We start from the raw sequence: 25,678 nt of genomic DNA, 5'->3' as shown, positions 1-25,678 counted from the left end.
AGCGCCGATACCTGTGGAACTCCACTAATCACAGTTTGCCAACCTGATAATGAGCCATTCATCTTGGTAGCTATTTAGCCAATCCTCTATCCACACTAATGTCACCCCCAACACCATCAGCTGTCTGGGTGAATGCACCACTGCTAATCTAATGGGGGCTTTTATGTGCTTACTGAATGCCTTTTGGAAATCCAAACACACATCTACTCCCTCCCCTTTATCTACCCTGCTTGTTACATCCTCAAGGTGCTCTAATAGATCTGTCAAACACTATTTCCTTCTCACAAAACCACGTTAACTCTGCCCAGTTGCATTACCATTTTCTAAATATCCTGTTACTACCTCTTCAATGAAGCAATTCTAACAGTTTCACAATTACAGATGTTAGGCTAACTGGACTCTAGTCTCCTGCTTTGTCTCCCTCTTTTCTTGAATAGAGGTGCTACATTTGCAGTTTTCCAACATGCAGGGACCTCTGCAGAATCGAGGATAATTTGGAAGATTACAACCAATGCATCCACCATCTCTGCAGCATTAAGCATTAGGATACAGGCCACCAGGAGAACAACCCCAGCATTTCCTGTCCCTTCACATAACTAATCCCCCATCCCGGGAACCATCTGAGTAAATCGCTTCTGTTTCTTCTCCAAAGACTTCAAGTGCTTCCTAAAGTGTGATCTGGCTGCAGAGTCCAGTAACTGCAGAGATAGCAAAGGTTCATGATAAAGTCGCTCACTCACACCTAGCCCTTCCCCCTACACACTGTGCAGAGCCCAGTAAACACAAGTTGGTGAATAGCAAGCTCCAATTGCTAAGGTAAATAAAGCTTTATTGAAATAAAACAATACATTAACGGTAAGGTTTGGAATGGGCCTCCTCAATGCACTCCGGAATGAAGTAATACACAGCAGGGGCAATGCTGCTGTAGGAAGATGCACATGCATCGTTTTTCTTTAAGTTTAAAAAGGTCCCCGGTCCCGCAGTCCCGGCACCACGTGGTCCGGTGCAGCAAGAGGTTAGCACTCATCGTCTCGGAGAAGGGCGAACTTGTTCTTGCTGAGGAAAGCTCCCTTGTGCCCTTTACCCACATCCCCGCCTTCACCTCCCTCTTCCTCATCCTCCTCCTCCTCCTCTTCGTCTGCGTCGTGGTCTTTCTCGTCATCCTCCTGATCAGAGCTGGAGATCTCGTCCTCGTCTTCAGAGCTCTGTTTGCTCTGCTGCCTGTGCGCCTCCTGAAGAGCCGCAATCTCCAGTGTCTCGGCGTGTTGCTGCCAGTCCGCTAAGGGGAGGGGTGGGTGAAGAGAGACACACAGACAGACAACTGAAGTTACTTCAACTGCTTTACTTCCTCCCAATCATCCCATTTTTCACTCTTCCTCAACAGGTGCCCAGTGTTGACCAGCTGTCGGCTACAAATATAGATTCAGGCATTGGCTACCAAACCTGCTGTGCTCTGTCCCTTAGCCCTTGACTGCGGTTCTCAGGATCATATTGTACAGGAGGTCATCTGTACCAATACCCTGTCAGCCACTGAATTCCAGATTGCAACAAATCACTAAAACATAAATAAAAATCCTAATTTACCCCCTGCAGCTTTTTTCCCACCCCCCCATCTTCAATCTGTGCCCTCTGGTTGCCAACCCTTCCGTCAAAAAGGAAAAGTTTCCCTCCATCTACTCTGTCAAGACTTCTCATTTTATCTTTTAAATCCCATTCAGTAGAGGAGATAGGAAACAGTGTCACTGGGTTAAAATCCTGGGGCTCCCTTCCTAACAGCACTGTGGGTATACCTACACCACATGGACTGCCGCAGTTCAAGAAGGCAGCTCACCACCACCTTCTCAAGGGCAACTAAGTCTGGCTGAGCCAGTGACACCCGCATCCCCTAAACAAACAAAAAATCTCTTCACTCTTTGCGTAATGGGTGGTCAAAGTGGCATACTCTCCCACAAAAGGCAATGAGGGAAGAGCACAGGGAGTGGGACTGATTCAGAAACTAATATCCTAGGATGTTAAAGGAAATAGCTGGAGAGATAGTGGATGCACTGGTAGCAATCTTCCAAGAATCCTTAGATTCTGGAAAAGTCCCAGAGGATTGGAAAACTGCCAATGTAACCCTTATTCAAAAAGGGAGGGAAACAAATAAAAATAGGCCAGTTAGCTTAACATCTGTCGTTGGGAAAATGTTGGAGTCTATTATAAAGGATGTAATAGCAGGGCATTTAGAAATGCATAATATAATCAAGCAGAGTCAGCATGGCTTCATGAAGGGGAAATAATGCCTGACAAACATATTAGAATTCTTTGAGGAGGTAACAAGTAGAATAAAGGGGAACCAGTAGATGTAACATATTTGAATTTCCAAAAGGCGTTCGATAAGGTACCACACAAGGCTACTTAATAAGGTAAGAGCCCATGATGTAGTGAGTAGTATATTACATGGATAGAGGACTGGCTAACTAGTAGAGGACAGAGATTTGGGATATGGGGGGCATTTTCAGGATGGCAACCTGTAACTAGTGGAGTGCCGCAGGGATCAGTGCTGGGGCCACAATTATTTAGAATATATATTAATGACACGGATGAGGGAAATGAATGTACTATCGCCAAGTTTGCAGACGACAAACGTGGGTGGGAAGGCAAGTGGTAAGGATGACAAGAAGTCTACAGAGGGATCTAGACAGGTTGTGTGAGTGGGCAAAAACGTGGCAGATGGAATATAATGTGGGAAAGTGAGGTTACGCACTTTGGCAGGAAGATTAGAGGAGCTGAATATTACTTAAATGGAGAAAGACTGAAGAAGGCTGCAGCATAGAGGGATTTGGAGGTCCTTGTGCATGATCACAAAATGCTGGCATATAAGTTCACCAGGTAGTAGGTAAGGCAAATGGAATGTTGGCATTTATTTCAAAGGGAATGGAGTATAAAAATAGGGAAGTCTTGCTAAAACTATACAAGGCATTAGTTAGGCCACACCTAGAATACTGTGAACAATTTTGGTCCCCTTACCCAAGGAAAGATATAGTGGCATTGGAGGCAGTCCAGAGAAGATTCACTAGCTTGATCCTGGGGATGGAGGGATTTTCTTATGAGGAGAGGTTGAGTAGGTTGGGCCTGTACTCACTGAAGTTTAGAAGAATGAGGGGCGACCTTATTGAAACATATAAGATTCTTAGGGGGCTTGACAGGGTAGATGCTGAGAGGTTGCTTCCCCTTGTGGGAGAGTCTTGGGCCAGAGGGCATAATCTCAGAGTAAGGGGTCGTCCATTTAAGACAGAGATGAGGAGGAATTCTTCTCTCAGAGGGTAGTGAGTCCGTGGAATTCTTTACTGCAGAGGGCTGTAGAGCCTGGGTCATTAAGTATATTCAAGGCTGAGATGGACAGCTTTTAAATCAGTAAGGGAATCCAGGGTTATGAGGAAAAGGCAGGAAAGTGGAGTTGAGGATTATGAGATCAGTCATGATCTCATTGGATAGCGGAGCAGACTCTATGGGCCAAATGGCCTACTTCTGCTCCTACGTCTTATGATCGCATAGGTGCTTCAAAGAGCCAGCACAGGGACAATGGGCTTAATTACCTGCTCCCGTGCTGTAAGATACTACAACTTAAAAAAGGACACAGCAGGTTCAATAGCCAACACTTGCAATAGATGTAAGTGTTGCCCAATTTTTTTTCATGATTTTAAACAACTCAAATCAATCACTGCGCAGAGTTACTTATCAACTCAGAGAAAGCTGAACAATGACCAGTTAATTGTTGCGGCTGTAGAGGAAGCATACGCCGACTGTGCCAGTGCCCCATGAGAACTGATCCCAGTACTGGTCACTGAAGCACAGGGGGACCACTGGAGACAGTGCAGAGAAAGAGGCAACAACCCAATCCTTGATACCAAGAGGTATTAGGAAAGACAGGAGAACTTGTCCCACTTCGTAACACTGCAAGTGAGACGCGTTCTTAAACGTTGCGTAGAAATGGTTAAAAAAACAGGGAAGACGCATTCCAGAATTCACAAGGAACCTTATTTCAAACTCAAATCAGGCTCGACTCCCCATAGCCGGGCCCCGCTGACGCTCGGTGCTGAAGTTGACTGAACACTCACCTTTCTGCACGGTGTAGCCTGGGGGTCTCATGCACAGACACAGACGCCCATCCACAGTCAGTCGGAGGATGCTGTTAGCTGCCCGGAACACATCATTCCGTGCAGCTTTAGCTGTCTTGTAGCCTCTCTTCTCTGCCCAGGCTGCAAAGAGACAAATAACAGAGGGTGTGAGAGAAGGGCATCGATTCTCAACCCAGGTCCAGCCCGGAGCTTGTTAATAATACTGGACACAGGGACCAAAAAGCTTTCCGTCCTCTAGATTATTTGAATATAATTAGCGAGCAGCCTTTTCTCTTAACCCCACCAATTCCCCCGACTTCTGCTCTTGACGCACGGTTACCTTCGCAGATGTCCCAGGCCGTGAACTTGGCCTCGCCCTGCTCCCCGGGCCTGTCGTCCTCCACGTTCGGGTGCCTGAGCTTCAGCAGCTTCTGTATGGGAATCCTCGCGGACAGGTAGCCAATTGAGGTGTACGGCTCCTGGATCTGCGCTATCGGGTAAATTCCAGCAAGGATCTAGAGGGCGGAGGAGGCAAAACTGCATTCTTTAGAAAAGAGACAAGCCACTCAGCCAAGCGGAGGGTGAATGGTCTGCGCATTTTAAGAAAAGGAAAGAAATCTAGCGTTTAAAATGACAGCTCATTTAGCTGTCACCCATGGCTCGAGGTTGCCTCTCGAGTCAGAAGGCTGTGGCTTCAAGTCCCATTCCAGAGACCGGAGCACTTTTGTGGCTGACATCAAAGTGCAGCACTGGTGGAGTAATGAAAGGTCTTGTGGCGCAGCGGGTAGCGCACTTGCCTCTGGGCCAGACACTCTGGGTTCCAGCCCTGCCCCAGGACTTGATGTCCAAGGACAACGCGGTCAAACAGGTTGAGTATCCACCTGCAAGTCCTTCCAACACGGGCCAAAGGCAGGTAGTGAGAACAGGAGAGATTCCAGGTCATCCACGTGATGGAAAGGATGTTGAAGCCTCTCACATCACCACCCGTAGCTCTGGACTGCAACATGCAAGTAAAAAGTGCATGCTTCCACCGCAGCTCAGATTCCCCGAATGAACTGTAACACACTACCACCGCTGAGGGAGTGCTGCACTGCCAGTGGTGCTTTCTTCAGAATTAGACATTAAACAGAGATTCCCATCTGCCAACTCGGGGTGGCTGTAACAATTCCCAAGGCCACTGCCCCGTAGAAGAGTAGGGCAGTTATTGCCAAGGTCCTGGCCAATATTGAATCCTCAATCAACATCAATAGGACAAATTATCTGATTATCTCATTGCAAATTATCTGCAGCAGTTTCTACATTACAACATTGACTACACTTAAAACTGTACCTAACTGAACCAAAAATGCTCTGGGACGTCTTGTGGTTGTGAAAGGTGTTATTTAAATGCAAGTCTTTCTTTCACCCCTATGGTTCAGTAAGTCAGTGCACAGCCTAAAGTAGTACAACACCACATAGACCAAGATGAGCTTCAGCCCCTGGTCCGTGTTATTTTAACCTCAGGCAGAGTGTCTGCTGGTAGGGCCACCACATTCACACTCAGTGCTCCTGAGCTTCAGCCCCAGCTTGCTGCTCCTGACCACCATCTGGTGACCCCTTAATAGGAAAAGCATGCATTGAGGGTGGGCTGAACCAAATGCTCAGCTGTGAGGGCTTTCATGGCCGAATATCCCAGACACCACCATCGCCATATCTGGGTATGTCCTGTCTTACCAACAGGACAGGTCCCGCAGAGGTGGCAGCATAGTGGTATACAGTCGGGTGGAGGGGGGGGGGGGGGGGGTTTTGCCCTGGGGGTTCTCAACATCAAATCTGGGCCTCATGAAGTCTCATGGTATCAGGTCGAACATGGGCAAGGAAATCTCTTGCTGATTACCACCTATCGCCCCCACCCTCAGCTGATGAATCAGTATTTCCCCATGTTAAACATCACTTGGAGGAAGCACCGAGGGTGGAAAGGGTGCAGAATGTACTCTGGATGGGGGACTTCAATGTCCATCACCAAGATTGGCTCAGTTGCACCACTAGCGACCGAGCTGGCCGAGTCCTAAATGACATAGCTGATAGACTGGGTCTGCGGCAGGTGGTGAGGGAACCAACCAAAAACATACTTGACCTCATCCTCACCAATCTGCCTGTCACAGATGCATCTGTCCATGACAGTATCAGTAGGAGTGACAACCTTGCAGAGACAAAGTCCCATCTTCACATTGAGGATACCCTCCATGTCGCGTGGCACTACCACTGTGCTAAGTAGGATAGATTTCAAACAGACCCAGCAACTCACAACTGGGCCACCACGAGACGCTGCCAGCCACAAGCAACAGCAGAATTGTATACAATTACAATCTGTGACCTCATGGCCCAGCATATCCCCCATTCTACCATTAAGCCGGGGGATCAACCCTGATTCAATGAAGAGTGAAGGAGGGCATGCCAGGAGCAGCACCAGGCATACCTAAAAATGAAGCATCAACCTGGTAAAGCTACAACATCAAATCCCTCCCTAGCCTCACCCCTCCCTATCTCTGTAACCTGCCCAAGCCCCACAATCTTTGAGATTACCGAGCTCATCTAATTCTGCCCTCCACTCCATCCCAGACTTCATTTGCCCCATCCTTGGTGGCCATGCCTTCAACTGTACTGGTCCCAACCTCTGGAATTCCCTCCGTAAACCTCTCCATCCCTTGTCCTCGCATTCCTCCTTAAAACCTACCTCTGACAGCTGTCCAAATATCTCCCTACGTATTGAATCCTTGGCCACTCCCAGAGCTCCTGCACGCCTTTAGCAAAATAAAACTCCACGCCTTTGCCACTTTGAAGAGATTTTCAGTGGATCTCATGTGAACGATCAGAGCAAGCGGGTCTCAACTATAGGCATGCAGCATCGTTTTATGTGTCGCCTCCTCCACCAGGGTGCTTGTTCCTGCTCTGCCTCACCCTGTTTACCGCGCTCCGGCTCTGAAGAAAGCGCCCGCCCGGTCCTCTGTCTCTGCGACTGACACCAGCAAATATACCTCTGCTCACACGAGAGGAGCAATAATGGATGGACTGGGGGAGTCTGGCACATACTATTCGGCCAATGACAGCTCTCGTTCTGGCAGTCTTCAAAGCATCCAATCGGCAGTGGCAATGGACAAGATCAGGCAGGACTCCAGACTGGTGAACTGAAGTTAACGATTACAGAGAGGGGGAAGTGGACGCCGGAGTAAAAAAAACAGGAAAAGGTCAGAAACCCACCCAAAGTCAGAAACGTCTCACCCCGGTCATTACAAAACGTGACGACTTTGGGCCGTTTCAGGAATTTTCCATAACTTTTCCTAATTGACAAATTCCATGACTTTCCCCTGCACTCCTGTGAAGCACCTTGGGACGTTTTAAAGGGGCTATGTAAGTGCAAGTTCTTGTTGCAGTGTTATCATCTTCCTGAAGCCAGTTGCACCCGCGCCACACAGTGTCGCTAACTGACCTGCTGCTGACGGTCCACCAGCGATGGGAAGATGAGACCCGGGCAGTCGCAGAGCTTGACGGTGGGCGTCAGGAAGTAGGTCTGGAAATACTTGGTGTGTCCCGGGGTACGGGACACGCTCACCACCTTCTTCCCCACCAGGCCGTTAATGAGAGATGATTTGCCCACATTGGGAAACCCTGAGGAAAGTGAGGAAAGTTAAGTTTGATACCAGATCTTAAACTCTGTACCAATTCCTGACAGCTTAGCTCTTTCCTTCCTCCGAGGCAGCTGCAACTAAAAACAATTTGGGGGGTGGTGGGGGTGGAACTGCTCCTCAAATGAATGCCACTCTTTGGGACATTTTCCGCATCTTCAACTTCAGATCCCGAACATCTTTGCACATCCAATCACTGAGCTCCAGTTGGAAAACCAGATTCGAGATAGCGGGGTGGAGTTGGAGAAATTTAGAGGGGAGCTGGGAAATAAGTTGTGGGGGCCGGGGAGGGGGAAGGGGAAAGGGAAGATGGAGAAAGGAGGGAGGACATCCACAGGACTTGTACAGTTGGGCAATATTTTAAAGCTTTTAAACAAGTTGAGCGATAGTTTTCCTGCAGTACTGCCATCTGCTGGCAATCCAAGCCTCCTGCATCAATGGCCATGCTCACTTGGAAAGGAAAACGTGGGCACTTGAAGGACGGGGAGGAAGCCACACGTTTTCAGCAGCTACCGCCCCAATTGCATTGCCCACGATAAAAGCCAACTGTATCAGCCGTGCCAGCTCACCCACACAGCCCACAGTGAGGATGCCATCCTTGTACAGTTCATCCACCGGTGCACACATTTCCATGGCAGAATCCGTCTGATGCTCCACCAGGACAGCATCATCTTCGTCCTCCTCGTCAGTCAGCTCTTCATGCCGAGTGTTTGCTGCGTCCCGATCCATCTTCTCTTTCCAACTGCTCAAGTCCACTAGCAAGAGACAGAGAAGCAATTACACAACTGGAGGAGGAGGGGAAGGAACAAGGGCTGGAATACAAAGCAGGAGGAAGTTATGGCACAGCTTGTACATAGACCGCATCTGGAATAACTGCATTCTGATGGCACCGTACCCTCCACCCCCACCAAGGGCATACTGGCAATGGAGGGGGTGCAGCGCTGATTCACCGAAATGATACCGGAGCAAGCAGCTTAAATTCCAACAGATTGCACAGACTAGTCTTGCACTCCCTCGAGTATAAAGAACTAAGGGTTGTTCTAATGGAGAAGCTCAAGGTGATCAAAGGATTTGCTGGGGCAGATAGAGAGAAACAAATTTCCTCTGGGCATTAATCTTAAATATAAAGCTAGGCTGTTCAGAGCTGATGTCAGGAAGTACTTCTTCACACAAAGGGTAGTGGAAACCAGAAACTCTCTTCCCCCATAAAGCTGCTGAGGCTAGGATGCAATTGAAAACCTCACAACTGAGAGACTGATAGATTTTTTTGGGTAATGGTATTAAGGGTTATGGAACCAAGGTGGCAGGTGGATTTGACATGCAGATCGGTCAAGTTCTAACTCAATGGCAGAACAGGGCCAAGGGGCTGAATGGCCTCCTCCTGTTCCTCAATTTTTTTTTGATAGATTAAATTGGGAGAGCCTGTTTCCAGTAGCAGGAGGGTCAGTAACTAGAGGACACAGTGGTAAGGTGCTGTAATGGACAGAACACCCAGAGGTGAGATGAGTCTCTCTTTTTAAACGTACAGTCCGCTGTTACGATCCAGCATGCTCTGCCTGAAAGGATAGCGGCAGCAGATTCAATAGACTGAAAAAGAAATTGGAGAAATAATCGAAAAGGGAAAAAAAAATTTGCAGGCTCATGGGGAAAGGGCAGGGGGAGTGGGACTCACGTTAAAGAGGGTCAAAGGAAGAAGGGAGACCAAGGGCCAGGAGGGAGAAAAACCTGATAGCACTGGTTAAAAAGATAAGACTTTAAAAGGGGTTTTTGAAGGGCATTTTTCTTTGAAAATTATTTCCTCAGAGTGTGGTAGAGTTGGAAAGGCTTCATTACTGCTCTTTCCAAGTTGTCCCAACCATGCACAGGGATTCCAAAAGATCTGGTTAAGATGGTTGAGCCACACAGGCCAGACAGTCCTGACCTCAAATCAAGCTCAGCAACAGAGATACTTGACCTCAGCCAGCGCTGCACTAGGCGGTGTGGTCTGGGGAAATCTGCGGGGTTTCTGCCCTTCAGCACAATACAGTGACAATCTGCTCACTATTCAGGCAAAAGCACTAGCAGACAGATCTGCCATGCTCTCACTGTTCAGTAGCAAGCTCGGAGTGTTCTGGATAACAGGAGGGAGTCAGGCGCCAGTGCTCAGTGTCCCAGGAAGGAGTGCGCAGCTTCAGTGTCACTTGAACTGCAGAGATTGTGGGAAACACAGCTGAGTTTTATATGCTGACAGAACATCATTGTGTGCAATCCTGAGCACCATGCTTGAGGAAGGGTGTCTAGGCCCTGGAGAGGGTACAGGTGAACCTTACCAGGATAATACTATGGATTAGGGATTTCAGTCATGTGGAGAGACTGCAAAAACTGGGATTACTCTCCTTAGGACAGAGATGGACAAGAGGTCACCAAATAGAGGCATTCAAAATTACAAGGGGCTTTTATAAGAGTAAACAGGTTGGTAACCACAGGTTATTGGTTTAAAATAATTAGCAAAAGGCTAGAAGGGAAATGAGGAGAAATTTCTTCACACAGTGGGCTGCTAAGATCTGGAACGCCCAAACTGAGAAAGCGTGGTGGCATCAGATTCAATAGAACACAAGGCAACTGGGCGCATGTGTGAAAAGGGCTTATTTGTAGGGTTACAGGGAAAAAAGCTGTGGTACGGGATTAAATTGGATAGCTCCTTCAAAGAGCCAGCACAGGTACAACGGGCCGAATAGCCTCCCTCTGTGCTGTAAGATTCTACACTTGTGAAATTTTTCATATTGGCTCTGAGTGTTTCTTTCTCTTCCAAGCCTTACCTTTCCCCTGCGTGATGGTCTCGCAGGCTTTAAGCAGTTGCTTAGGCCCCACGGCCATTGTCCTGACCCGCCTCCTTCGCCTTCGCTTCTGAAAAACTAAACTCCACAACGGACAGTCAAATGAAACGCACGGTCCCCACTGGTTAAGCTTTAATAACTCAAGAGATGCACATTTACACTGTGAAAAAATATCTGACATCATTCAAACTGACCATCACTTCAGGCACCTGTCACAAAGGTGGAGGGGGGAGGAAGTGGATTGATTCTTTCACATACCTCCCCCTATTTACAGTTAGACACAGGGCAGCCTGTTCCCAGCGGAGGGGATTAACCCTCTCACCCACCTCTCCCCCATTCACAGTCAGACACTGGGCAGCTTGTTCCCAGTGGAGGGGATTAACCCTCTCACCCACCTCTCCCCTATTCACAGTCAGACACTGGGCAGCCTGTTCCCAGTGGAGGGGATTAACCCTCTCATCCACCTCTCCCCCATTCACAGTCAGACGCTGGGCAGCCTGTTCCCAGTGGAGGGGGTTAACCCTCTCACCCACCTCTCCCCCATTCACAGTCAGACACTGGGCAGCCTGTTCCCAGTGGAGGGGGTTAACCCTCTCACCCACCTCTCCCCCATTCACAGTCAGACACTGGGCAGCCTGTTCCCAGTGGAGGGGATTAACCCTCTCACCCACCTCTCCCCCATTCACAGTCAGACACTGGGCAGACTGTTCCCAGTGGAGGGGATTAACCCTCTCACCCACCTCTCCCCTGGACACTGGGCAGCCTCATCCCACTGGAGGGGATTAGCCCTCTCACCCACCTCGCCCCCATTCACAGTCTGGTTCCATCACATCTCAGGGTGGAACAGTTTGGTAGTGGCCAGATGGAGATAGCGTGAACAGTGATAACACTGGGCGGATGACACATCTCTGTTCCTCCCAGAGTAATGTGGACCAGGCTAGATAAAGACTGTACACGGGTCACTCTGATTCAACACCACGCCCATACTAAACTACCAGCCATGGCACAGGCCCAGCTGCTACTTACCAGCGCTCGGGTCTGTCTCACCCGGTTTCTCCCGCGGGTACGATGTGAAGCAGAGCACGTGGAGCTGAGGGAACTTCTGCTGGAAATAATGTTTCCAAGCTGCCACTAGGGAGGGTGGAGCGAGGTCAATCTTATTCAACACCAGGATAATATTCCTCTTCATTTCCTGGGTTACATAGTCATAAAGTGCCGGGGAAAAGTGGATCACCTGGAAGGGGGGGGTGTGGGGGAAGAGAGAGGAAGGAACTGGCTCAAGAAAGAAATTGATAAGTGAAAGGGTGTATCAGGTAGAATAGTTGAAGCTAGCTTTTCTTAATATATTAGTGTATATGGAGGAGTATGTATGTTTGCATGTTTCTATCTATACTTGTGTGTTGTGTGCATTTATACGTGTCTGCATGTATACGTATTATAAACCCTTCTCAAGGGCAACAAGGGGTGGGTAATAAATGCTGGCCCAGCCAGTGAAGTCCACATCCCGTGAATGAATTTTTAAAATGTGCAGTCAACATTATCTTATTAACCAACAAATAGAGGGAAGAAGTCTAGTAGGTAGATAGTGCATCAGTCAGGAATACACAGCGAGACAACAACAGCATCTTGCATTTATATGGCACCTTTAATGTAGTGAAGTATCCCAAGACACTTCCCAGGAGCATGATCAAACAATATTTGCTACTGAGCCACATAGGGAGATATTAGGACAGGCGACCAAACACTTATTCAAAGAGATAGGTTTCAAGGAGCAGACCTTAAAGAAAGAAAGCTGCAGATGTGTTTAGGGAGAGAATTCTAGAGCTTTAGGGCCGAGGCACTTGAAGGCACGCTTTCCTACGGTGGGGTGTTAGAGATCGGAGATGCTCAGGAGGCTAGAATGAGAGAAGCATGAAGATCTCATAAGGTTGTCAGGCTGGAGGATGTTAAAAAAACTGGGGGGGTGGGGTGAAGTGGGTTGTGGCGAGGACATAGAGGGATTTTGAAAATAAGGATTAGAATTTTAAAACCGAGGCACTTCCAAAGCAGAAACCAGGGCAGGTCAGTGTGCAAAGGGGCAATGGGTGAATAGGGTTTGGTGCATGTTAGGTTAAGGGAGCAGAATTTTGAATAAGCTCATGATTAGAGAGGTCGGCCAGCAAGGAGTGCGTTGGAATGGTCGAGTCCAGAGGTAACATCAGGTTTTCAGTGGCAGAATAGCTGAGGCAGGGGCAGTCAGTTGATGTTACGGAGGCGGAATTAGTCAACAGTATAAGACCTAGTTATGGAGGTACTAGGAAACTCTTTCGAGTTACCAACAGTCACAAATTGCAACTTCTTTCGAGTACAATCACAGTTCTTGGTTTTCCAGGAGTGGGACATGAACCCACAACCCTCTGATTCAAAGGCGAGGGTGCTATGAACTGAGCCACAGCTGACACCTCATGGAGGTACTAGGAAGAGGCAAGAGGAAGGAGAAGGTCATAATTGAAAACCATGGTTTCTCATTAAGTATCACGAACAAAAAAACAGATGTTATAGCGCAGTCTCACTGCAGGGAGATCAACTCGGTGTGGGGTGGGGGTTGGGAGCACACGATGATACAATGGCAATTAAATCCATTCTGCCAACCCGAGCAGCAACATGTACACAGCAGCAGCAGAGAAGGAAGAGATAGCCATTTGATATGTAACACAGAAACATAGACAATAGAAGCAGGAGTAGGTCATTCAGCCCTTCGAGCCTGCTCCGCCATTCAATATGATCAAGGCTGATCCTCTATCACAAACTCTCAAACTCCCAAACTCTCCCCATACCCCTCGACGCCTTTAGAGTCAGAATTCTACCTATTTCCTTCTTAAATGTATTCAGTGACTTGGCCTCCACAGCACAATATCATCCAGGATACATCAGAGAAGCTAATGCGATGTACAGATTTATACAAAGCAGTAGCAATTACCCAGCAATTACCCCCATCCTATGCAAAAATTCACAGCCCCTTTTCAATTCAAGCCAATTTTTCCAGACTGGTGCCCCTACCTCATTGTCCTTTTGCAGTACATACCGGGTGCCTGATGTCTGTGATCAACAGTACAACGTCGGACATCTCCAAGACTCTCCATAACTGGCGCCAGGTCTACAGGGCAGAGACAGCAAAAGAATGAGTATAAAAACTACCATAATGATGCAGGGAATAAATAACTAGTCAGCAGGAGAGTGCATTCCCTGCATGGAAGGCATGTCAAAAAAAGTCTCTAGTCATTCCAACTGCAATGGTGCACATAGAAGTAAATCCAGCCACCACACCGAGCACCCAACATACCACCCAACCAGCACCAATCATAAGGTACCACCAAACCAGCATCACCCCACCCAGGTACCACCAAACCAGCATCCAGCCACAACCCTACCCCTCCCCTCACCAGGTACCACCTAACCAGCAGCCCCTCACCACCCACCCTCCAAAAACCAGGTACTAACTCTATTGTGCATCTTCCCCACCTCAGTTACTTTCTATAGCGATGGTTTCTGAATTCCACAATATAACCCTAGCTATTTCAGGGTAAACCTCTTTCAATTTACACACTTGCTCTGCTCCTCGCTCTTCTGGTGACATTTTTAAGTGTCGATGCTTCACTGACTGCCCAACTGGAGAGAATAGTCTTCCCTTAACCTGTTTATCAAGACTCTGCATGATTTTAAAATCCTCTGACAAATCACCCCACTCCAGAAGGCATGGTCCCAAGTACATTGAGTCTTTCAGATGAGAAGTTCAACTGTGGTCTCATCTTTCAGGCGGATGTAAAATGATCCCTTGGCACTATTTTGAAGAAGGCAGGGGGAAGGTTATCCCTGATGTCAGTCTCAGCAAATATGAAAAAACAGATCATCTGTTTGTGGGAGCTTGCTGTGCACAGATTGGCATCCACACTTACTGCTTTACAACGCTGACTGCACTTCAAAACGTACTTCACTGGCTGCAAAGCACTTTGCGACATCCTGAGGCCGTGAAAGACATCACTAAATGAAAGTTCTTTCATATCTCAAGCTCCTTCCATATGTCTATAGCTTCCTACCCTAGCACCATCTTGACAACATTCCTGTGATGCCAACACTCCTCACCTCCAAGTTGTGCTCGAAGTAGCTGAGCTTCACGGGATCAAACGTGCTGTAAATCTTCTCCAAGTATTCACGGAACGCCTTCTCCTCCTGCACCAGAAGCTGCTCCTTTGTCATTGTGTAGTTCCAAGGAGAGCGTTTTGGAAAATCCAACACTGGGCACAAGGGAGAGAGAGAGCGAGAGAGAGAGAAAGAGAGAGCGAGAGAGAGAAAGAAAGAAAGAGGGAAAAAAAAGAAGAAAATCAAATCATCTATGAGCACAGCTTATGAAAGCATAGGGGCAGCTTACAGCAGCTGTACTTCACCTGGTGGTGAAGATCTAACATTTCACATCACACAAAGGACACTGGTTGGGTTCCTCCAGTGAGTCACCTCCCAGCAAGAATATCCCTGCATGATAAACCAAGCGCTGGGGATTCATTTCTAGAGTTGAAAAACAGGGAAGTTTGTTAAACTTCAACTGAACCTTGGTTAGATCACACTTATTCTGAACAGTGCTGATCTCCAGATTATAAGGAGGATATAGAGGCACTGGAGAAAGTGCAAAAATAATCCACAAGGATGCTACCGAAAGGGAGAGGATACATATTACCAGCAAAGGCTAAACAGGGTAAGCTTTTTCTAGAGTTGGCTGAGGAGTTGACCAAATAAAGGCCATTACGACTATGAAAGTTTTCAATAGGGTACAAGACTAGGGGCCAGTACAAGACTTGGGTCATAAGTATGATAGCCACTAATAAATCTAATGGGGAATTCAGGATAAACTTCTGTACCTAAAGAACATCAAATGCGTTACCACAGAACAGTCGACGTGAAAAGCATAGGTCAGGGGGTCCCAATCACTGGGTCTGCAGCGCCCGAGGGGTCTGAGAGATTACAAAGGATGTGTCTCCTCACGGGATCGCCCAACACCATTAATCTCTCCCCCAGATTGGCTTAGCTCTTACCGACTGATTAACAGCCACAGTCAGCACCATTCGACTCGTGACCCACCTGACCACCCCCATCATGAGCCAGTGATTCATTTACAACATTAAAACTGAACTTCCAACAAAGGAACTGTTTCACTCTTTAAGACTGAAAGTAAAATGCTATTCTATGATTGCATGACGTTTGATTTATTACCACTCTCTGTGATCCTCCGTTCCCCACCCAACTACCCAACTGCCCCATACTTCAGAATGATGCAAGCAAACCGTTCTAACTGAATTATCAGCTCACACGGGGATAGGAGCTTCAATGAAACTAAAATACTGAAGGCAGCGAGGACCCAGGCCCCAGATCCTATTTAGTACAACCTAAATATGTGAAGCAGGATTTTCAGCAATGAAAACAAAAGAACCAAGCTGAAGTTTGACCATGACATGCATGATGCGCTTGTCAAAAATCTCTCTCATTGTTGCTCAGCACAACCCAGTTTCACATAAAGTAAAAATATATGTTAAATTGCATTATTAATTTTTATACAGAATAAATTCTTGTGTTGGGTGAAAGAGGGGAGCTTTTTGATTGGTTGGCAAGTCGACCCTGATTGGTTGGCAAGTTGACCCCCGCTGTCAATCAGCACCTTTTTCTCCTGTTGTATGAACTGGCCCGATCCTTTGAAATTTGGCAGTCTTGTGTTTGTCCCACTGAGTGCAAGATGAAAAGCTTCGGCGATATGGTTCTCTTTTCCGGGATAGTCGAGAAAGGAATAAAAGGATCTGGTGATGGGGTGAGATGAAGAGAGACTGGAGGATTGTATGGAGCTTAAAGGAAGCATAAACCAGTTGGGCAGAATGCCCTGTTTTTTTGTGCTCCACACCTTAGGCAAAGAACTTGCATTTCTGTAGTGTCTGACACAACCTCAGGGTATCCCAAGTACTTTACAGCTATTCAAGTATTCAATTATTTTTCCCAAGTGCAGTCACTGTTGTAATGTAGGAAACCTGGCAGCAAATTTGCAAACAGCAAGCTCCCACAATCAGCAATGTGATAATGAACAGATAATTTTTTTTTAAAAAGTGAAGTTAATTGAAGGATAAGTATTGGCCAGGGTGAAGATAACTCCCCTGCCCTTCTTTCAATAGTGTCGTGGGATCTTTTACATTCACTTGAGATTGCAGATGGAGCCTCGGTTTAACGCCTCATCTGAAAGACGACACTCAAACAGTGCAGCACTTTCTCCGTACCACACTGGTGTGTCAAGCCGAGGTTACTTGCTAAAGTCTCTGAAGCGGGACTTGAGCCTACGACCTTCTGGCTCAGAGGCAAGAGTGCTTCCCACAGACCCATGACTAACTGCAGGTGGGATCAGGAGGCAGTGCGGGGGAGGCCAAGGGATATCATACCTGGTTGTACCTACAAACAAAGCAGGTACAAACAAAGGCAGTGGTCGGTGAGTCAGGTAATTCCCCAGTCAGTTCCAATGATGGAAGTGTGTTTTCATTGGAAATGGAACAAACACTGGGAAGCGTTGGGTGGGGAGAGGAGGGGTTTGTAGTTGTGGGTGCTAAGAAATGTACTGCATGCTGCAGAGAGGTAACATAATGGCTTTCCCCCCTTGCTCCCTAGATTTAAATCCAGTCCAGGATGATAAGGGTGAAAGACTCCTCTGTTTTTTTGGACTTCAGGGAAATAATTTTTGATTTCCCCAACCCACATCCTTTTGCGCAGAACCCACAACTGACTTCATTTACAGCCTTGTCACTCATTGAGACTCAGGAGTTTCACTCTGTATCTAACCCAGTGCTGTTCCTGCCCTGGGAGTGTTTGACGGGGACTGTGCAGAAGGAGCTTTACTCTGTAACTATGTTTTGGTAGTGCTTGATGTAGACACTGGGTACCTGAAATAGGGAGTGCTCTATATTTCCGTGCCAATTCGCTTCACCATGTGATGAGCAAAGTTATACAAATCTTCAGTTTAAATCATTAATTCCGCCGCTGCCAAAACACATCTGGTGTCATTGTACCAGCAGGGACAAAAAGTTAGGAGGCTCTTTCAGTGCCGGCTATTGATGGTGACAGGGCAGTTTTCACAGTATGTTGGTGTCAGCAATTTTAGTCACAGAAACACTGATCATTGTGGAATGTTAACAATCCAGGTTTTCTGTGAAGAGAGCTATGCCCGAGGCCTAACTGGAGGGAGCACCCAGCACTAGAACCAGCTAGTGTCAGCCGACTCTCCCTTTAACTGGCCGCTGCCGATTATGCTTAGAGGTCAGCATCCATTTGTATTTCTTGGTGATTTCCCTTCAATTCTGTCCTGAAAAGGCACTGGGCACATTTCCATAGTTGCCAGCTGCCACTCAGTACCTTGCCCGCTCTCAACATGAGAGGTCAACTGGGGAAGTATTTGACTGTAGATAGCTTTGCACCCAAGCCTGTTTATGTCCTCAAACCCTGGCCACATGGCTATTTCCCAGCAGAATAAAGAATAAAAATTCCAGTTGAATTCTCCTTTGGACAAGGGTTGAAGAAGGCCAACTACAATTACCCGACCACCATCCAGGACAAAGCAGCCCACTTGATTGGCACCCCATCCACCACATTCAACATTCACATCCTCCACCACCAACACAAAGTGGCAACAGTGTGTACCATCTACAACTTGCACTGCATCAACTCACCAAGGCTCCTTAGACATCACCTTCCAAACCCACGGCCTCCATCACCTAGGAGGACAAGGGGAGCAGATGCATGGGAACACCAACAACTGAAAGTTCCCCTCCAAGCCACACACCATCCTGACTTGGAACTATATCACCGTTCCTTCGCTATCGCTGGGTCAAAATCCTGGAACTTCCTTCCTAACAGCACTGTGGGTTTACCTACAACATATACACTGCAGCGGTTCAAGAAGGTGGCTCACCACCACCGCCTCAAGGGCAAAGAGCGATGGGCAATAAGTGCTGGTCTAGCTAGCGACACCCACATCCCGTGAAAGAATAGGAATAAAAAAAAATACACTTCGACAGGGATTAATTAACTCAGCGCAAGTTGGAAAACGGACCAAGAATTTTCCAGGTCCAGTAGGGGAGCCTCACGTTCCCATTCCATGGTCTATAGTCATGACCTTTTTTTTTAAAAAAGTTTGCTGCGACCAACAACCTTGTTTCCTCCCCATCTCAAGTGTTTTGTCCAGGTTCAGAGATTGCTCAATGGTGCCAGCCAGGTCAAGGAGAGTTTTAACAGACGTGTGCAAAACTACGAAGGGGTTTCAACAGGGTGAGGCGAGAAATTATTGCCACTGGCAAGGATTTCAATAACCAGAGGATGCAGACTCGAGATATTTGGAAAAAGAGCCAGATGGAAAGATGAGAATTAATTTGTGCAGCAAGTGATAATTCAACGTTATCTGCAGTTGAATACCCTGCCAGCTGGCCTCGCATGTAGAGAGCAGTCAAGGTACTGAGTTTAATGGAAGGCGAAATAAGAACAGAAAATGCAGGGAAGACTCAGCAGGTCAGGCAGCATCTGAGGAGAGAGAAACAGGATTAACGTTTCAGGTCTGTGACCCTTCATCAGAACTGGGTTAAGTTAGAAATGTGATAGTTTTTGAGCAAGGGGCGGGTGGGGCAAAAACAAAAGGAAGATCTGTGATAGGGTAAAAGACAGGAGAATTTGAACGGCAGAAGAGTTAGTCTTCCAGGGCCAAAAGGAATGGCGATGGGGCAAGGCAAGAAACAAAAGATGTGCCTAGAACAGGTGTGCTGCTGTCTGAAAGAAAAATAAGAGAAAATTCGTTTTTTTTTCTGGAGCCAGAGGAGATTACAGAGATAAGGAGGGGAGAGGCCACAAAGATATTTGAGAACAATGGAAAGGGATTTTAGAAATTGAGGCTCTGCTTAACCAGGAGCCAGTGTAACTCAGAGAGCACAGGCATGATGGGGTGAACAGGACTTGGGGTGCGAGTTAGGACATGGGCAGCAGAGTTTTGCATAACCTCAAGCTTACTGAGGATAGGGTGCGGAAGGCCAGCCAGGAGGACAAACGAGCAACAATTTGGATTTATATAGCACCTTTAATGTAGTAAAGCTTCCCAAGGCACTTCACAGGAGCGTAAAGAGACAAACATTAACAGAGGTAGAAAGATCTGGGGAGAGAACTCCAGAGCTTAGTGTCTAGATTTAGAGTCAGCCCTGGCTCAGTTGATAGCACTCTTGCATTCGAGTTAGAAGATTCTGGGTTCAATTGCCAATCCAGAGAGCACAAAATTTAGCTCGACACTCCTGTGCAGTACCGAGAGAGTGCTGCACTGCCAGAGGTTCCGTCTTTCCAATGAGACGTTAAACCGGTGGCCCCATCTGCCCTCTCCGGCATATGCAAATGATCCTGCAGCCCACTATTGCGGGCAGCAGGGGAGTTCACCCAGATGATCCATCCAATATTTATCCCTCAATCAACATTACTGATTTCATAGTGATTGATTACATTACCATTTGTTGGGCCTTGCAGTGTGCAAATTGGCTCCTGCGTTTTCTACATTACAACAGCGACTGCACTTCAAAACATACTTCTTTGGCTGTAAAGTGCTTTGGAAAGCATGGGGATGGTTGAAGGCTCTATACAAATGCAAGTTCTTTCTTTTAGATGGCTGAAGGCACAGCCTTCAAACGAGTGGCAAAGATGTTAAACCCAAAGCTGTTAAATGGGAGCCAGCAGCCAATGCTCTATAGGGAGTGAACACACGAAAATTTAAAATAAACTAGTTTAACCTTTATAAACTATTTTGCGCATTCCTCAGACAGCAAATGTTGACCTTTAAACAAAACACACCGAGCACAGCCATCACTCACCAGACCCTGGCTTGTAGACGTCAACAATGTCTACTTCCAGCTCAGTTTCTGGGATGAGCTCCACGATTTTCTCTTGCATGACCTTCTTCCTTCGCTCGATCTCCTCTCGGCTCTCTTTTTCTAAGTGCAGCCGGAACCTGAGGAGTGTGAGACAGAGAGAGAGTGTGAGAGGAGAGTGAGTGAGAGAGAGAGAAAGAGAGAGAGAGAGAAAAAGAGAGAAAGAAAGAAACATATCTCAGCCAAGTGAAGACTTTTATTTTGCACTGAAATACTCTCAAACGTACAGTGAGCAGAGTGCACATGGCTGAGATAATGGGCAATCAGGAGACCATACTTTCTGGCTCACTGCATGGCCCCGCTTGGAGGTGATTACTTGAATCAAGTAACTGGCAGCAATGAGGAAAACCACTTTCTTTAAAAACAGGGCAATGTTGAAATGAGGAATGCACTGGGACAGAGGCTACAGTCAGAAAGGAAGGAAAAAAGATCTCTGCTGTTGATGTTATGTCAATATATTGTTAAGGTTAAGGGCAAACAGGGGACAGTTATTGATTGATTAGTTGTCTTTGAGCACATAATCTTGCAGCGTGTTCGATACATCATAGGAAACAAGTTTTAGGGCCTTGAATAAAAGGTAAATGGGGGCTGGCAATGACCCCTGTCTCGAGAATGACTCCATGCGAAGGGGCAGCGCGTGCACACACACACGTGCACACATACACACACAACTGCTGAATGTAACACGGCACATGGGCTCGAGGTACATGCACCCGAATTCGAAGTACACTTTGCTGACAACCCTATAGCTGAAAGTATTGGTGAAGGCACCATAATATAATCAGCATCCGCAGCAGAGGTTCCTCAAACAGCACAGGGCTACGTTGCCTGTTGTAGCTGATGAAATTTGGGAGGCACGGGAAATTACGTGCAAATAAAGGTAATTAAGCAGAACACAGACATTTTACTCGAGGATGGGAAGAAGATTCCTGACGGAAACAAAGACAGCTTTGTACAAATTTCTGTCAATGTGCAGTGTTTCCTTTGATATTATAAAAGAATGGGAGAGAATAGAACTGATTTATTCTAATAAATAAAACTGTTTAAATTTTTGCTATCAGAAGTGATAAAATAGAAAGGAACTTTATTTTTTAAATTCGTTCACAGGATGTGGGCGTTGCTGGCTACGCCAGCATTTATTGCCCATCCCGCATTGCCTTTGAGAAGATGATGGTGAGTCGCCTTCTTGAACTGCTGCAGTCCATGCGGTGTAGGTACCCCACAGTGCTGGATAGGAAGGAAGCAGAGATCTGTAATGCTGTGAATAAGCAGAAACCTGATCGAGGAACAGAAACTGCATGGAAGAGGAGACATTGCCCCTCCTCGCCGCCTCCACAGCTAACTCTAGCACCACCTTGGGTCCAGGTTAGAACAAGACGAGCACAAATCAACCTGTCAACACACAGTCTCCATACAGCATAGAGGCCATTGAGTCCATCGTGCCTCTGCTGGCTCGTTCCCACCCAGCCCTACAAGTTTTTTAATCCCTCAGATATTTATTCAATTTACTTCCAAAAGTTACCATTGAATCTGCTTCCACCACCTTTGCTGACAGCATCTTCCAGATCATCAGAACTGCTTAGAAAATTCTCACCCCCCCTCACCCCCCAACCAACCACCTTGGTTGTTTTGCCCATTTTCTTCAACCTGCATCCTCTGGTCACTGACTGTCCTGCTGGTCGAAACAATTGTTCCTAATTTAGTCTATTGAAGCCCTTCATAGTTTAGGCCAGGCCATTAACACAGAGCAAAACAAAAAGAGAGTGGCCCTATTATGGATGATGAGGGCACTTCATTTTCCTTTTGCTGTCATTTGGAACCCAATGGGCGCCTGTGCAAACAGCCTCAGTATTCACAAGTCAGGATGGGAGAAAGAAAACAGGTCACGGCTCTTGCTGCCGTGACCTCTGCTGCTTGTGGAGGCTTGCGAGCATTAGATGAGGACGCAACTAGATTTGGCTGTGGTTAACAACCACCAAGCGAATGTGCAGCCTGTTTTTCACAACCTACTGCACCCCAGCACAAGTCACAGGCTTCCTGCTGCCTCAGGGACTCCTATGTACACAAAGAAACGGCACCCACATAGTCACTGTACAGGAGAAAAGGGTTGGGGTTAGACTTCTCCTTGGCAAACGCGAGCGGTGCAACTCAGGGTAAAGTAATTGTGTGGGGTCCAGGAGGTGCTGGTTTATCAGCATCGACCATCTATAGAACATGATATCTACCCATTACTTGGAAAACTAGTAACACATCTCTGTAGTTTGCAGTCAATATTAGATGATGTTATCACCCATGGAGTTATGTAAATGATGGTGATAATGAAATTTCATACTGTGCTACTCTAAAACTGTGAGAAACACCCAGCATTATATCAGCCTCCTCAGGTGCCGTGCCCTAACAGGGTGTTGGCAGCCAAAGACTGCCATTGGATTGGTCCATGATTATACTTGGCAAAGCACTGCAGTGGTTTGCCATTGCCTTCTGCAGCACAACCAACCAGGAAACTCTCCTACTCTTTACTGCCTGTCATCAGGTGTTTTGGAAGGATTTACAGGCTGATAACCAACCTGTTTAGCCACTTTACGAATGCACTGTCCATAGCCATCAAGTCCTGAGGTGGGACTTGAGCCTGGAGCTTCTGGCCCAGAGGTAGGAAACACTACCCACTGCGCCATAAGACTGCCACACCGTTAAGCCACAGGTTCAAAACCAGAAAATACTGGAAACACTCAGCAAATCTGTCAGCATCTGTGAAAAAAGAAACAGAGTTAACATTTTGGGGCAATGGCCTGTCATTCAAACTAGAAAACCTGAAATGTTAACTATTTTTCTTGCTCTCTCTCTCTCTACAGATGCTGCTTAACCTGCAGAGTGCTTTCTTTCCCCACATTTGATTTAAGGAATAAAAAGATATGTTGATTGGCCGAGATAAAGTGAAGAGAGTGGGAGGAGGCTGATGTGGGGTTTAAGTCTCATCATGGGCCGAAGGACCTGTTAGCACATTGTCAAATTCACATCGATGGCAATTCCAGGCTCAGCTGACATTAGGAAGGTGCAGCACTTACCTGTGTGTAGTTCTATCGTTCTGGCAAACATATTATTAAAGCTTCTGGTAAAGACTTCACTGAAATCCTAATAGCAGTCAGGGTCGTCCTCCCCACCCCCCAACCCGGGGAGAGGGGCAAGTGTGCTTCAGTTTCCCCTCACCTGTTGGGGTCGTATCCCTGCTCTCCTGCTTTCCACAGTGCCGGCTGCTGATTGATTTTCCGCACCTGCAATGTGAAAGTTTCACTGTCCGACGTGTCCGTCTGCTCCTCGTGGCGGTCATGGCTCCCACTCCGGCTGTGGGAGCTCGACCTCACACCATCGGGTAAACCTGAAACAGGATCGCCCAAAATAATGCTAGAAGGCAGCAGCAAATAAGGCAGTAAGCTCAGAGCTTGCATGTTAACTTGCATTGTTGAAAACTATGCCAGCGCTTTTCTTAGTTGGCCACATGTTTTCTTTCCCCCACCCCCCTTACCTAATGCTCAAATTATCTTAAGACTGGGAAAATTCTCCTGCAAATACAGAAAGATCGTCATACACCGCTCCTCCATGGGATCATAGCTCATCATCACACGGGCGACAAGAGACACTAGAATACCCTGCTTCGTCAATCCATGAGCTACACCCTCAGTTCTCACCGACCGAATAAAAAGTCCCAAAGTCACTTCACAAGAGCCTAACCAGACAAGCAGTTAAGATCAGACCACATAAGGAGATACAAGTATACATGGCCCAAAGCTTGGTCAGAGGGTTATGTTTTAAGGAGGGTCTTAAAAGGAGGAGAGAGAAAGGCAGAGAGGTTTAGGGAAGAACTCCAAGGCTTAGTGTCTCGGTGACTGAAGGCACGGCCATCAAAGGTGCACATCCTCAATTTTCATTTCTGCAAGAGGTCAGAATTTGATGTGATACGAATATAGAGTAGGCCATTCAGCCCCTCGAGCTTACTGTACCATTCTGCTAGATCATGACCTGTACTTTAACTCCATTTACCTGCTTTGGTTCCATTCTCCTTAATACCCTTCACTAAGGAAAGAAAATCTACCAATCTCAGTTTTTAACTTTTCAGTTGACGCCCAGCCTCTTAGAGGAAAGAGTTCCAGTTTCTGCTACCCTTTGTGTGAAGAAGAGCCTCCTGATATCCGCTGAATGGTCTAGCTCCAATTTTATGGTCATGCCCCATTCTGGAATTACCCCACCACATGAAATAGCTTCTCTCAAATCCGTTAAACGTCTTAAAGACCTCAAAATAAACAAATAAAAATAATTAGATTTTTTGCAAACCCTGATCCACACCGAGTTTAACTGGACATATCGAAGGCAACAAAAGGAGTTAGGGAGGAGAATGTAAATCAGCCCTGGCTGAGCAAGTAGCGCACTCATCGCTGAGTCAGAAGATCCATTCAAGGAGTTGAGCATAAGCCTAGGCTTAACTCCCTAATCCAGTACTGAGGGAATGCTGCACTGTCAGAAGTGCCACCTTTCACATGACATGCTATAGAGGATACAAGTAACATCCCAGAAGCAGCTATAAGCTGGGAAGTGGAAATGGGGAAGGAAGTCAGGAAAATTAGTCACTAGAGAAGTGGTACTGAGTAAATTGTTGGAGATGTGGGCTGACAAAGCCTGGGACCTGATGGACTTCATCCTGGGGTCTTAAAAGAAGTGGCTAGTGAGATAGTTGATGCAATGGTTTCAATTTTCCAAAACTCCCTAGATTTGGGGAAGGTACCATTAGATCGGAAGATAGCAAATGCACCTCCATTATTCAAAAAGGGAGGGAGACAGAAAGCAGGAAACTACAGGCCAGTTAGCTTAACATCTGTCATCGGGAAAATATTAGAAGTTATTATTAAAGAAATTATAGCAGGGCACTTGGATAAGCTCAAAGAATTCAGGCAGAGTCAACATGGTTTTGTGAAAGGAAAATTGTGCTTAACCAATTTATTGGAGTTCTTTGAGGAAGTAACATGTGCTGTGGATAAAGGGTAACTGGTGGATGTACTGTCCTTAAATTTCCAGAAGGCATTTGATAAAGTCCCACATCAAAGGTTATTGTGGAAAATAGAAGCTCATGGTATAAGGGGGAACATATTTTG

General features: G+C 46.8%; 1 protein-coding gene across 1 annotated transcript in view; it reads right to left on the bottom strand.

Moving 5' to 3' along the window:
- Nucleotides 1–812: 812 nt before the first annotated feature.
- gnl1 (guanine nucleotide binding protein-like 1) overlaps nucleotides 813–25,678 on the bottom strand; it is a 32,497-nt gene continuing 7,631 nt past the window's right edge. The window contains exons 2-12 of the mRNA XM_078566730.1: nucleotides 23,742–23,910; nucleotides 20,478–20,614; nucleotides 14,704–14,855; nucleotides 13,646–13,717; nucleotides 11,608–11,815; nucleotides 10,564–10,659; nucleotides 8,335–8,520; nucleotides 7,570–7,748; nucleotides 4,441–4,615; nucleotides 4,101–4,241; nucleotides 813–1,279 (exon numbers count right to left, since the gene is read on the bottom strand). Of these exons, the coding sequence (XP_078422856.1) occupies nucleotides 1,017–1,279; nucleotides 4,101–4,241; nucleotides 4,441–4,615; nucleotides 7,570–7,748; nucleotides 8,335–8,520; nucleotides 10,564–10,659; nucleotides 11,608–11,815; nucleotides 13,646–13,717; nucleotides 14,704–14,855; nucleotides 20,478–20,614; nucleotides 23,742–23,910 (1,778 nt within the window). The 3' untranslated portion in view covers nucleotides 813–1,016. The remainder of the gene's footprint in view (nucleotides 1,280–4,100; nucleotides 4,242–4,440; nucleotides 4,616–7,569; nucleotides 7,749–8,334; nucleotides 8,521–10,563; nucleotides 10,660–11,607; nucleotides 11,816–13,645; nucleotides 13,718–14,703; nucleotides 14,856–20,477; nucleotides 20,615–23,741; nucleotides 23,911–25,678) is intronic.

The sequence above is a fragment of the Cetorhinus maximus genome, chromosome 21, assembly GCF_964194155.1.
Source record: "Cetorhinus maximus chromosome 21, sCetMax3.hap1.1, whole genome shotgun sequence".
Taxonomy (NCBI): domain Eukaryota; kingdom Metazoa; phylum Chordata; class Chondrichthyes; order Lamniformes; family Cetorhinidae; genus Cetorhinus; species Cetorhinus maximus.
The sequence above is the reverse complement of the archived record's forward strand: the minus strand, read 5'-3'. Positions and strand labels throughout refer to the sequence as shown.